Raw genomic sequence first — 15,242 nt, forward strand, 5'->3', positions numbered from 1 at the left:
CTTTAAATAACGAACGGACCTACGATTATATTTTCGGTAAAGTTGTGAGAAATTGGAGTGATTCAATACAAAATGGTATCATTTAAATAATTTCATGCGTGAGTACTCTTCCTCCCCTAGTCGCAGGGATGAGTGTTCATTTGACATTCATTTAGTCAGTAAAGCCGTTCGGCATCTCACAGCGTGTTCTCTTGAAGGGTTTCGGGAGGGCGTGAGGTAATCGTTGGAAAACGAGGAGAACGTTTCTTCAAATGCCTTATAAGACTAAGATTATACAAATGATAATTTCTTCTCTGCTCTGTATTCCCTTCGGCAAAACCTTGAAATTAATTTTACTGTGGGAAACAGCAGGCAAATTATATTGTACCGTCTCTGTGATTCGAATTTCGTCTCACTTAATCACAATTTATATAGCTTTCTCCTATATTAAATTCTTGCGTTGTCTTGTCGCGCGGCACACGCAATGAGATTTTTTAACGGAAGATATTTTCGCCATAGGCTGTGAGGAGCGAGATACAAAAGAGGCTACCAAAAGAATGGGCCGAGGACGAGATTGCACAGTTGACACAATTGTGGGAAGAGCTGAAGGATGACGATGGTAATTATATATATGTATATCTAATTCCTCTCTTAGAAATATGCTGTAAAGAACTTTCCTCCTTTTCCTCTTTTGTCATATTCAACGACAATGATTCTTAGCTATGGACAGAAATTTAGTTAGCCGAATTGAACATTCATTTGATCGCATTTGGGAGACGTCAAAGTATTTCGCAAAGGCCCTGTACATTGAGTCGGTTAACACCAAGCCAACTCTGCGAATTTAATTAAGCGCCGAAGATCGGACAAGCTGGGCTGCTGCTTTTAGTAATAATTTTGAATTCGCCGGGACGAGCGAAGAATAATAGCTGGCTGACAGAAACACTCCCAAGAAATCTTAAGAAACTATAACTTGTTTCATTTTCGCGCACAGTCCCCCTTCACAGGGCTGCTGATTCTCTGTAACTTTACACTTGAAATATTAGCGTTATATAATTACACTCGGTGAGTTGTTTCTACACCTTTGACTATCGTTCGTATTACTGTACAATTCGTAGCTTTTTCAAACAAAATTAGTTATTAATGGAAATGAAATAGCTAGGAGAAATGAAAACTCACCTTAGTTCTCCGAATGGCTGACGCGACGCAGCAGCAGCCGTTGTCTTTGAAGTAGCGCGCTGATAAAAGTTTAATTAACGATCTTATGTAAAAATTTTGACTTTACTGGACAGATCCAATCGGCTTGATCTACAATGGGCTGAGAATAAAACGTCCGCAGCCAAAGATCAAGGAGAAGCTTTTGGAGCTGGGATTGGCGAAGGATCGTAAGGAATTGCGCAAAAAGCGAAGCAGAAAAAACAACCATGGTAAGCTCTCCCTCATTCGCCATCGTTCTTTCTCCCTCGTACTTTTACGTCTCAACCCTGTCTGAAGCACTCCTTGTTCCGGGCAATCCTAACCCATCCCACCCCGTCCCATCCCATTCCATTCGCATCTGTCTTTCTTGCCATCCACGGATTCTGTGACTATTCCCATTCGATCAGTCTTCTGGTAACACAATTGCCCGAGACTGCATAGGGCAAGATCGTTTTTCGGGAAAGAGCACAGATCGATTTGTACAGTGGAATCTTCTTCTTCCGGTCTCCACTCGATCCTTTATTCTACCAAGAAGGAAACCGATGTTCGATATTGCCAACGGAGACAGCCCGAAACCAATAACAAACCCGATCGATTAACCCATTAAGCAATAAGCTTAATTGATCGTTTAATTTGCACATTTTAATTACTATACTTTGCGGACTCGTCATATTTCTTCTGCGGCTTGTCGATGTAGAAACAGAACTTTCTAGATATAGGTATAGCCGACGAAACAACATATATCAAGATAGCCACGTTAGCGGCTCGACGGCAAGTACATTGGACTGCACAGTCGAGACACTCTACGTACTACTGTATACAGCAAGTTTTGGTCTCATTCAATTTTCATATCAATTTCTTTCGTCGTATTATTAATTTAGAAGTTTCATTTAAGTTTAAATGTTTTCTGCATTCAAAGATCTTTCAAACGAGCCTTCAACCATGAAAACCGGTCCACGCATTCCAGAGATATAGAAGCCGTAAGACCGAATTTTCACGAGCACTTAAATCTTTTTTTTTTCCATTTTCTTCTTCCGAGTATGTCTTACCCTGAACTTGGCTACTTATGGATTAACGATCGATTGTCGATGAATAATCGAATGTTTATTATCAATTATTGATCAATAATTGAAGATCGATTATTCATTAACGATGGATATGTACGTACACTTACACACACGTAACTAACAAGTAAGCAAACAAACAAATAATCATTTTATGTTTACGGCAATTTTATGTGATAATTATCAATTTTCTTATAATTTATTTGTTTACAAAGTGTCTTCATTTCGAGCGATTTGAATTCGAAAATTGCTTTTTTTTTGTCTTCAAATTCTGTGATTTTGAGTTCTGAATTTGCGAACATTTTGCCGACCATACGTCGGAATATAGGATCATTAAAAAACGTTGTTCTCTAGAATGCACGATTAAGTATGTACAGTTACCTGCTTTTTCTTTACTTATCGCAGTCATTAAAAAACTTTTTGGGATACCAAAGAAACAATAGCTTCGCCTGTAAAAAAACGAACGACAAGTACATACCTAACCGATCCTATTATCAATAATTAAAATTAGTATTCCAATTAAAAAACGTAGTGAGATACATGTAATGGGCAAGTATTTTTATCTTTATTAATGCACGTTAGAAAAATATTCAATACACAGAAAAGTTACATGCCGGGCCCGTAATTTTCATACGTATAAGTCACTACCTTACAATGGTAGCATTCAACAGAGACAACAGTTGGGGGCTATATTATTGGCTATTACTCTTAGATCCTACAATTAAACTCAATAGAATTAGAAATTTAAAAGGAATTATTTAATAGTTCCGCAACTGTTGTTTCTGCTGAACGCTACCAATACAAAGGTTGTTTCTCGCAATTTCATAATGTGGCTGTTTCATGTTATTGCATACAACTGGCCCGGCAAGTAACTTTTTTGTGTTTTGAACATTTTTCCAGCGTGCATTAATAAAGATAAAAATGTTTGCTCATAACTTGTATCTCACTACGTTTTTTAATTGGAATATTAATTTTAATAATTTAATAATAAGATCGGTTTAGGTAGGATCAATGTAGTTGCCATTCGTTTTTGTACAGGCGAAGCCTGTTTTTTGGGGTTATATACCTACTGCTAACTAATCACCAGTTATTTATGAGAAAATTTATTTAGAGCGCGCTGCGTTACTGTTGCTGCTGTTATTAGCGATATTAACTGAGAATGCTTTGATGCTGTGGCTATAGATAATTGATAAAGCCTGCGATACAGCCCTCCCATTTCATAATCGAGCGTACTCTAAATTGCACTAATGTGTATTGTTATTTTACATTCTCAATGCTATTAATTTAATTAATATTTCCTTGCTGCTAAAAAATTTACAAATGCTTCGTTATTTATAAACGAAAGCGAAAAGTTTGTAAGCTGCCGTTCGTTTCCACAATCTTGTCATCTTTTATCTTTTTTTCCATCATACGAATCTTGTTATTTATTATCGAAAAATGCAAATTCCCTGTCGTACTTTTCTTGCTTGCGAGCCAATATCACTTCTACCTGCATCCCATTATAGCACCCTGAAGAATTTTTTTTTTATCACGGATATCATTTCTTCCATTTAAGTCTTATTTGTATTCAATGGATTGCAGTGGATCTTGTAGTACTTGGTACATATATGTCAATCATATATAAAGTATAAAGAATAAGATTAAATTTTTTGAATCCCCCTGTATGATATCGAATATGTCATAATTTTGCGCACACAAACCATTCTTCTTTGTGGTTAATTTTAAACTAGAAAATTCTTTGTATCTCAACACGTTCCTAGGTCCTTACTTGGGATACTTGGCAAGTGTTAGAGTGAATAAGGGAATGCACATTGTATATTTTTTCATACATAAATAGATTGACACACTTGAGCTTCAAATATTATTCATTGCTCATTCGGTGCGAAGCTTATCGGCACCAAAATCACGTACCCTACGCGAAATACAAAGATTTAGACAAATTAGATCGATAGTCGATCGACTAACTTTGTCAGGAGATTTTCCAGCACTATCCTGGCAATATGTGCGCGCCATACGCGTGTAGGAACCGGTCGTTCACGCTATTTCTTTTTGTTCGTGGATAGTTTATGATACCGTTAAATATTCCGAAACCTTTGAACTCGTGACACTGGTCAAATTTCTGGCTATATAGCATATTCCCCACAAACACACTCAGAAGAAGTAATTATTCTTATATCAATGCGCAACAGTTTGTCAGGAGGTAGATGATAAATCATAGTATAGAGCTTTTTGGAAAGTTTTTTACCACCCTCGTGGGTTTTGTGCAAAGGAAAATCATCGTGGGAAACACAGTCTGTCGGTAATTCTGACGACGACAGAGATTCGGACGAAGAAAGTGAGAAATCTTCGGGTCACGCGATAGCAGTAGCTGGGAAGTCAAGGAAAAAGGATTCAAGAAAGAAAAGTTCACGAAAGCAACCGACCATCGTGTACAGCGACGCTCAATTGTCTGGGTTGTTAAAGGATGTCATCGACAAAAGTAAGTACCTACACGAGCTTCCTCTTTAATGATTTATGAGAATGACGACATCGCGATGCTACTATTTTTTTCCTTACTAACAGTCTCCTTTAAGGCTAAAGCCTGCCTTTGAGGATCTAAAAAAGACCTCGACAACTTCTGACTTTCCTCGGTATGCCTAGGAGAAAAAAAAATATATATATATAATGGCTCGTCGCCAACAAAACGTTAGCAAGGACTAAAACGTAAAGCATAGAAAAATCTATGGTGTCCTCAAGGACAAATCTTGCAAAAGCCATCGTTAAAAATGACGCTGCTTTTCCTTTATGCCAAGTCGATACGGCTGTCACACTTTGTCGCAATCGAGTTTAAAACGAAAGGGGGCCAAAAGGGACTCGTTTACCGACAGTTTTGAACTAAACGTGACACATTTTCCTATAACACGGATGAGATCTGCTTCTTGAAAGCTATAGGGTGATTCGAAAATCCTTTGTGGAGTTAGTGTCGAGGAGCTTGACAAATAGACGTTAAGCCCGGTGCTTGAAATCGATCAAATCTTGATTAAGACTCGATTAAAAGTGTGTATCCGATACACGAGAGAATAATATTTAACTCATACGATATTTCAACATAAATTTTTTGCTCCGAAGCTTATGCTTCATTAATAATCTGTCCAAATCGCACACCACATTATTCGGGATTTCAGCACATCATTTGTTCATTTTTTCGACGAGTTACGTGAATTGGAATCATTATATCGAATGGGGATTTAAGGGAAAGATCGATGACAGTCAGTTAATTATTTAAGAACCTTTGCATCGTGCATACGTAAAAAACATAATTTCTAAGTTAGCTGTTTTGTGATATTGTCATCCGTTCGCGGAATCATCTCGAATTCTAATCCAAATCTGGTGTCAGTCTCCTAAGATTCGAGGAACAACTTACCACTCTGGGTTCCACTTTGATTTTTGGAAAATAGACGTCTCAGCCTATAATAATAGCGGTCTGGTTCTCGCGGAAGAATCAGATTCCGTGCGATAAACACAGGGTGGTCTGTAATTTAAATGGTAGGATGAGTTCTGGCGACGGTACCCGATGACGGGCGGGTGGTCTAACTAAGGAGATTAACTTATTAGATAACAATTGTAACTAAAAAACTGTCAAGTCAATTCATTTGTTCAATTCAGTAAAATTCTTATTTCGGCTTTTTTCATGCAACGAGAGTTTTTTACGCCTAGACAAATAGCTTTGTATCAACGAAATTCTGTGTTAAATTTTTTCATTGCTGTTACACATCAAATGTTCTATCATATTTTTCCTTATGAGAATTATGCTATTTATTCTTAACGATCCTGCGCGAACCACATTGATACGTACCTACTCTTGATTATCTTGAATAATAATTGAAACAATGGAAATATTAACGATAATATTTTGTTCTTAATAATTGATTCAAAATAATTAATTATGCACAAAATTTTCTGTTTTATTATAAAATATCTTAATTTTAAATTAGACATGAGCGACGCTTTGGAATGGGTCAAGGAATCTCTGGAAGATGCTGTAGAAGATCGTGATGAGGAAAACGTAGAAGGCATTCCTCTAGTACCATTGACGGATAATTCATTGACAGCCATGGATTCTCCAAACTTTCAAAAGCTTCTCCTTGCTATGGGAATAAGCCCACCAGCTGACGAGCAAGAAGTTTATTGGCGTATCCCAGCTCAAATACTTACTTCGACAATTAAAAAACGCTGTGACCTTATCTCTAATGCCCTAGAAGGAAAATTCGTAATGGAAGGTAATTAGACTTTTTACATCTTCAGTGATCCACGTAATCCTATTTATTATACTTTTCCAGAGCCACTTCCATCGACTAGTCGATCTATTTCAAATAACGATAAAGGAAGTAGTGACAGCAGTGATGATGAGGATGTTCTTGAAAATGTTAAAAAATTCTTTACACCAAAAGGTATGATAATAATAGTAAAGTATATAGGAATAAATGAATAATTGCAGATCGTGTATTCTGTATTGTAGCTCCAATATCGCAAACATCCGAGGATTCTGAAATAAATAACAGAGCTAAGCCTCCTAAGGTTACGAAGCCTAAAGTGTTAAAGAAGAATCTGAAGACAAGGAAAGGCGCAAATAGTTGGGAAGACGCAAATAATTCTGAGACAGGTATTGCTATAGGAAGCTCGCGGCTAGTCGATACGTGTTACTCTTACTAATATATTAGTCCGGGTGCCTGCCATTTTGAGTAAATCATTTAAGGAAATCTGAGAATGCTTGTGTGCTACTGTTCATTTCGTCTTGCTAATAAACGAAGTGAACGTCAGCTTGCTTGGAGCAGTGGGTGTAATTGCAGCAGCCTTCCGTACGCGTAAAATTAAAAAAAAAAATAAATAAATAAAATAAATTTGATGAAAGCTGAGACTTTGTTGGTATGTCTGCTATGATCTAAACAAACGAAAAAAGTGTAGCAAATGAAATAGTCGTTTGGATTTAATGAATATTACATAAATTCAAACAAATAATTGCAGTGTGCATACCGTTATTAAACTAATTTATTTGATTTTATTGAATTCATTTGAATTTAACGAATTATGTTTTTGAAATATTGAATTGTATTCAGAAGCAATATTTCTTTAGAGCAAATAATACTTATTGAAATAAGAAAAAATATTTATTTGGGTTGAGATTTCTTTATTCCTTTGACAAAATTATTTAATCCAGTCATCCAATACAAGTTTAAACAAAATGAATATTTTTTCGTAGCATGCAAAATTCATTAAGTACACACATGAATTGAATATTCGTTTGTAAGAAATAAATATTTGTTGATATGTATCACATATTGGTTGACTGTATTAATTATTTGTTGCAACTAAATTAATATATGTTCGTACAAAAAATAAATATTTGTATGCCTGATATAAATATTTGTTAAATTTGATCAAATATTAATTTAGTTACAATAAGTATTTAAACCAATCATCCAACATATGATGCATTTCAAGAAATATTTATTTCGTATAAAGGAATGTATTTATGCGTTCTTAATGAATTTTACATATCTGCGAAAAAATATTCATTTCGTTGAAACCCATATTAGATGACTGGGTTAAATAATTGTTTGAAAAGGACAAAGAAAGTTCAATAGTAATAAATATTTTCGAAATCCAATTAAATTTTTGTTTTTATGCAATAAATATAATTTGTTCCAACTACCTATTGCTTCTAAACTATTCAATACTTCAGAAATATGGTTCGTTATTTTGAAATGAATTCATTAAAATGAAATAAATAAGTCCAACGGCGGTATTCACTGCAGATATTTATTTGAATTTATGCAATATTCATTAAATCCAAACAATTTTATGCTCAGTGCGCCCTATCGTCCAGTCGTCAGTTGATCACTTCTCCACCGCGAAACACTAAGCCAGCTCAGTTTTTTACGAAACTGTTGTAGTCAACTATCACTTCCCTAAATTTCACCTCTCATAGTATTATTTTACTCAACTCATATATTTTACATGTTTCAGCGTGAAGCTAATATACAACCCTCCACCATAATATCAACTGATTACTCTTTTCGTTTGTTGCATCATAACAAATATACCAGCAAAATCTCAGCTGTCTTATTTTTTTTCATAATTCTACGTATGTAGGAGGCTGCCGCGGCTGCAACCACCGTAAATGGACAAATTGACGGCCACTTAGTTTGCTATAACAATACTAAATGATCTATAAAACCAAATCTTAGTTTCCTTAATTTTGGTTATCAAAAATGGGACCTAGTTCCTGGACTATATGTACCATACCGATCGAGATACAACGTACAATGTAAAGTTTGATGCCCTCTATTTGTAAAGGCAGAAACTATTGAAACGTTAAAGACTTACCAACATAGGGATAATAAGCTTATAAGATAGAAAATCCAAAAATAACGAAGCATCTAGTATTTTCTCATGTTTATAAATACTCAATATTATGATTTAAGCGAGAAAATACTATACTTTTTATATATTCTAATATATGTGAGGTTTATAATAATTAAAATACTTCTTAGATTCAACGGATAAAAAGAAAGCAGGTAGTCGATTAAGGGCTGTCGTCGTTTCATCGGACTCGGAAATGGAAATAAACGATGTCTATTCAACTAATGATGAAGGTAAGTTGAGTGATGACATATATGTATTGCGTTATCCTTTTGACAAAAATTGTAGTTGTCTGTTGCGATTTTAATACTCATAATATTAATTATATATATAATTATTGAAAGACCATATCGTTGTATATACAGACACTAATATATTTTTCAATTTCTAATGCTGATTTATTACATTAAAGTGTGTTTTAAGCTAACACACACACAATGGAATAAAAACTTTGGTTGTTATTTTGCTTATAACCGCCAACACTATGATCATGAAGATCATCTTTACTTAATTCTTCGTAAATAGGTTTCACAACCCAATAAACATTTTTATTAAGGGCAGGTTTATGTTTATAATTGTGCAAATTATTCATGGCTTTGGCTCTTTGGCGGGATCACCATAGATCACCGTGAATCGATCCCAATAGGACACTTATCGTGTTGCGGTTTATCATTTGTAAATAATAGGTGATATTATGTCGCCCATATGTCATTTCTCATCTTTTCAACGGAATTATTATTTCTACGAGTAGCTAATCCATAATATATAGAAAGTTTAAATCACTGCACAAAATACGCTGAATTTATACTATACGGGGCATCGGACCCGCACTGCACGATATGGCACATTAGTTGAAGAAGCGTAAAAGTATTTTCTGTACTCCTTCAACCAACCTGTCGTGTCGTGCCGTGCCGTGCCGTGCTGATCCGGAGCAGTATAGTATAAATCGGGCTTTAGTCGACTATACGATGCTTATGTGATACATGTGTGATTGTATTCTTATACAAAACAAGATGAAATTCGTTTAGATCTAAGAATGTTATCACAATAAAAAATATACAATCGCACAAAGCGCGTCTTTGAATCATGAGAAGCCGGACTTCGTATATAAGTTGAGCCAATCTAACCGCGAGGCGCCGTGGTAAAATTGAAAATTCGGGTACTTGGAAAGTTTTGCGGGCCAAAATAATTTAAAATGATATTTTTTAGATCCTTACGCAACTTTTAAAACAAATCAAAATATTAGAATGGTTTAATTCCTTAACTACAAAAAATTTTTGAAGTAATGAAACATTGAAAAACTTTGAATTAAATAAAAGTTAGTATCGAATGAACTAAATTTAATCGTGCCTAAAAAATATTAATTTCCGTATAGCTAATGTTATCTTTGTTACAATAAAACAATTTTAATTATGGAATAAATACGATTCATTAGAATTATTTTAATCGAGATAAGTAATTAAAGCAATACAAATTTCATTAACATCTAATTAAATAAACAGTGGAATTTATAGATTTTATTTAATTATATTATATTAATAGTTTTTTTCAAATAATATCGTATCTTTATTTGAAGTAACTGAATTGTTTAGTTATTAAAAATCAATTAAATCCTTAGTCAATTCAATACAAAATTTAATTAAAGCAAAAGTATGATGTCTTTGATTCAACTAAATATTCTTTGATTCTAACTTATTAATTGCTTTTTTCAAAGAGCGTTTAAACAACTTATTTTCTCTTTCAAACAATTAATAATTATTTCTATAGCAATAAAATAATTTAGTTAATCTGATACAATTTTTGTACTAAGCAAAAATTATTTGATTTAACTAATTATTTCGTCTCAATTCAGTAAAATATTTTATAGGATTAATTAATTTTGAATTTAAATAGAAATGTAATTAGGTAATTCAGCTAAACCTTATTTTCAGCGCAGTAATAGATAAGTAACAATTCGCTGATATACATTTTGTAATATTATATTTTACAGAAGAATCAAAGAGAAATCGATCGGATAATTCGGATATAGAAAATCCGACGAAAAAGAAGCGACGCTTTCTTGACAGTGACGAAGAAGATGAAGAACCTCTGGCGGAGGATACTCAGCCTCAGGCCAAAGCTAACAGAAACAATATTAGCGACGAAGAAGAGACTGATGAGCTGGAAAATAATAAGCATTCTTTACATTAATCTCATCGGTACTAATAGACATTATATTTTTTTTATTTTTAATATATTATTTTGTATGTACTGTAATATGTATGGATAAATAATTCTAACTCCGATTCTCTGGTCGAAACACTTCGTCAATTTTATTACATATATATCTTTTCTACAGCTTTGTGCGACACGTCTCTTCACTCCAAGCACCATATCCCAACTGCCTCGTCAAGCAGTGTTGTCACTTCGTCCTCTAATCGCATTTCAAATTTTATTCGTTAGCCTACCTTACAGTACTATTTGATTTGTCTTTTTTTGTTGCCGGATGAGCCAAAAATTGTAGATCCACCATGTTTCGCCGAATAATTAGCGAAGATGAAAAAGAGAAAGATGAGATTTCTCAGCAGACCTTATTAGAAAATGCTGACAGGCGAATTAACGTTAAAAAGGAACCTTCGGAGATAAAGAAGGAGCAATATGGAAAAAATGATGAAGCTAGTATGGACCAATCTACAAACGATAAAGAATCCGAAGAGGACAACGAACTTATTAAAAGAAAAACTCTTCCCAAAATTACTAGCGACATTACTTTTTAATGATCGCGTCAATACTTACGAAATGGATACCTGAGAAAGAGAAGCGTCAAGTGTGAGGTATGATGAACGATTTGAGCTACAAGATTTCTACTGTATCAACCGATATCGGTAATGTCGTAATGCTTGCGAAGTCACGTTTCGAAGACCACGGGAGATGCGTCAAGCTGCACGTAGCAGTCTTTTCTCACGATACGTATTTATGGATAAATGCTTTTCGTCGAGGTATACTTGAGGATGCCAAGGAAAACAGTTCCCGAAAGGCGTCCACATTTCGCCAAGTAACGACGAAGAGAACATGTGAAGCGAGTGGTGTCGTTGCCAGCGTGATTCCAAGTGGCGCCACGGCGCGGTAACCAATGCCAGACCAGCCAAACGAATGAGCGACCTGCTAGAGCGCATGTTCGCCGAGTTGCTGGTTAGCCAATGTGGATGACTTTACGTCTTTTGATGGGCAGGTGAGGAGTCTTGGCGAGTGTCAAAGATTTATACGTGTATATCAGTACATAATCGTGACCAAAGACCAGCCCTTACCTTTCACGAACAACTTCTACGCCGACCGTCGTCGTGTCCGATGCGTATGTCAGCACAAGGACTTCGCGACCCGCGGATATGCGATCAGGCGATCATACTGTTGTAGGAATCATGAAAAACTCTCCGCACTGTATATTAATTTCTTCACCGATAATCACTCCTATACCAATAACTTTTTCAACGTATCGATGCAGCTAAGTCGGACGTTACTTTCTTTTAACCAGTGTACTTTATATAGTTCTTTATAGCTTTCTTTAAATAAATTAAGCTCAATTTTAAGGGTAATTAAGATACTAGAATTTTTCATTTTATATTAATTTTACTGCAAGGAAAAACTGAACGGTCTGATGATTTTATTTTAATATTTTCGAATCTAAGATTATTTAGATTTCGCTTACTTACTTCATTTGCTAAGTGTACAAAATTATTAATTAATAATGGTATTTATAAAATACCTTCCACTTGTGTTTAATTAAAGGCCCATTTATATATTAATCATACAGTCTCTTTGTTTGTTAATAAATGATTTAGTGTAAAATTATTTAAACCATTCTTTTACGTAGAGGTTTTTTGCTTAATTTTAATAATTTAAAAATGGTATGCGATATCTGTATGTATGTATTACTTCTATATTTGAGTATCTAACATAGCGCTCCGTAAAAATGATGGAACGGCAAGACTCCAGAAGAACGAGCACGTGCATTCTAATCTCAACTTCCTGTTACGCGGCTAATATGAGAGTAGAGGAGCTAGACGACTCGCGACGAGTCCACTCTTCGAACTAAAGTGCCTCGTCGTGACATGTGGCCATTGTGCCAAGGTAATATGCGCCAGAGATGGTGCTCGACTGGCTGCCTTCTTTTCCTGCTCTCCTGTTATAAGCGCGGGCTCCTTATACGGTTGTAGGTGGATGATGGCGTCCTCTCTCTTTCTCCCCACTACCATTGTACTCTTCCCCCTCCAGCCTGCCGATACTAATAGTCGCGAACGCCCACTTCAAACGACCTGCGTTCATGGATATGTAACACACACTTATACCAATGCACTTATACTTGTAGCGAGCAGCATGCTACTACTCATACTTCATACATTGACTAATCAGCGTATGATACAACTACACAATTTCATAATTAAATACTCACACTGACTGTTTTAAACTAATTACTTATTTCATTAGACAATATGATAGAATAAATCCTTTATGTAATTTCTATTAAGGTAATTTTGAGTTTGTATGTTTTCTGTTACCATTTGTATCTGTAAATGTTAGATAACTGGTGAGATATTTTAATAAAATTATTGTTTGTACAACTTATGTAATTTTTAGTTTGCGATATTAATAGTCATTATTTAATTTTTAATGGCTGATGTATGTAAAAATTAACAGTAACATTAAAGTGCCAATGAAAACGTAATATTTACCATTGTACCGACCGTGCGAGTCATCTATGATTCGCTTTTGATTTACTAGGATAACATAAAGTGAATCGGAAGAGGAGGAATAATAATTAATCACCCTAATTTATTTCTTATTATTTATATGTATAGCGTTTCTTAGACGTAATTTTTTTATTTAAAAAGCACTGTAAACGACAGATTCGCTAAATATCAGACTACGAAATAGTGTCGTTCTAGCTTGAATCTACTCCTTATCTCCGAATTGCGCGAATTTGGATTTTTTTTACTTAATTAAAATATTAATTAAATATTATTAAAAAAATCAATAAAATATTTCATTGTTTGCTCAATATAAAGCATAAGAACCTCTTCCTATTGGTTCCAAAGAACTAATTATGATTATTCTAAGTTACCTTTTTTATTATAACAATAAATAATTTATTTGATAGGTTCGTTTTAATATTCGGTAAATAGTCAGTGTCTGGAAATATTATGCATGTAATTTAATGAAACTAGACAGATTTTAAGAATCTATGCGCTGTTTAGGATTAGGTAATGCTAGTATAAAAACTGTTTCTAAAGAGTGTGCGCGCAATTGCTTTAATTATATAAAGAAATATTTCCATGTCAATATTCACGCATGCAAGCACTCAAATCATGAGAGGCAAATATTCCGCGTGCACCGAGTACACAAGGGAGATTTCAGCTCCTGTTTCGTATATTCCCCGGTTACTTGTACTCCGGACAATTACGTACGTTACGTCAGGAGACTTGAAAATCATATGTACTCAAACGTCTTGCGGTTCATGAAGCGCAACTAAATTTTTCTGTAATGAACTTTTTTTTTCCAAACTAACGCAAGCATTATAAGATTTTTTAAAAACTATGTTTTATTAAGAAAAAAAAGAAGATGTTTAATTAAAAGATATGTTAAAAATATGAAAGGATTAACCGTTTCAAATTTCGCTTTTACACTTTTATAAAATAGAAATAAGAAGTGTGCGTATACTTCTTTTTATTATAGTAATGAAACGTTCTTATTAACTTAATCATTATATTTAAACGAGTTAAAATTTAAATTATCTGGCCTTTTTACAATAGAGGTTTTGTTTGTACTTGTCGGTAGGCCGCCGCTAATAGCAGCTTCCATTTCAATCTATTCAGCTGTAAGGAATGGATATATTATAAATTTGAAAACGCGAGTTGTGTTATTGATGATCCTTGTTTAAAAAATGCAAGTTTGTATGATAGAGTAGTTACATTATTGACTTTACTATTGATACAGAAGTATGCTTGCAGGTTAATTCGGTGTCCGCGATGTACTTAGTATAGTATAAAGTTGGTATGCGCGGCGCGTGCGTGTAAATAGGAGTCTCACACACTGAAAGAGATGGCCCGAGTTTTCGGAAGTATCGAACGGGTTCCACGGCCCCTATCCCCCTGCCCTTACCCCTGTCTCGGCCCCGGGCGTCCTCTGGTACCGAGAGAACTCTACTTTGGTGATGGTACCCTGCCGCTCGTGTTGTCCAACGCGTTGCCGAAATTCAGTGATGATTGATGGTCATTGAAGACTGGGTTAACCTTGTTCCGCGGTACAACGTTCGATGGACTTTTACAAACAGAATTAACGAACGTGCCACGTCTGATAATAATTATTACTTGTCACTAGCACTAAATTTCAGGAGCGTGCTTAGCTATCTGGAGAACCCCGTCTATTTCACTACCACTTTCAACCCAAGCTCTTTTTAGCAAAATTAATTGGTTTTGTCCATATTATGATTAAAATTTGTTTTGCTTCATGCCTTAGTAAGAAATGACTTACTCACCAATGGTATTACCTATATTGTTGGTAAAAAAATAACAGCGTTAACCACTACCAAGTAGATTGATATCAGGGAAGAAATATGGTTTGAATCAA

General features: G+C 34.8%; 1 protein-coding gene across 2 annotated transcripts in view; it reads left to right on the forward strand.

Moving 5' to 3' along the window:
• Positions 1 to 10,938, forward strand: part of timeout (circadian regulator timeout) — a 114,408-nt gene extending 103,470 nt beyond the window's left edge. For both annotated transcript variants that reach the window (XM_066745521.1, XM_066745522.1), the window contains exons 21-28: positions 499 to 598; positions 1,269 to 1,403; positions 4,507 to 4,716; positions 6,212 to 6,496; positions 6,557 to 6,667; positions 6,736 to 6,879; positions 8,771 to 8,872; positions 10,630 to 10,938. In XM_066745521.1, the coding sequence (XP_066601618.1) occupies positions 499 to 598; positions 1,269 to 1,403; positions 4,507 to 4,716; positions 6,212 to 6,496; positions 6,557 to 6,667; positions 6,736 to 6,879; positions 8,771 to 8,872; positions 10,630 to 10,829 (1,287 nt within the window). In that variant the 3' untranslated portion in view covers positions 10,830 to 10,938. The remainder of the gene's footprint in view (positions 1 to 498; positions 599 to 1,268; positions 1,404 to 4,506; positions 4,717 to 6,211; positions 6,497 to 6,556; positions 6,668 to 6,735; positions 6,880 to 8,770; positions 8,873 to 10,629) is intronic.
• Positions 10,939 to 15,242: the final 4,304 nt, after the last annotated feature.

The sequence above is a fragment of the Prorops nasuta genome, unplaced genomic scaffold (assembly GCF_024137725.1).
Source record: "Prorops nasuta isolate Cenicafe-Biocafe unplaced genomic scaffold, Cenicafe_Pnas_1.2 PNAS00063, whole genome shotgun sequence".
NCBI lineage: Eukaryota > Metazoa > Arthropoda > Insecta > Hymenoptera > Bethylidae > Prorops > Prorops nasuta.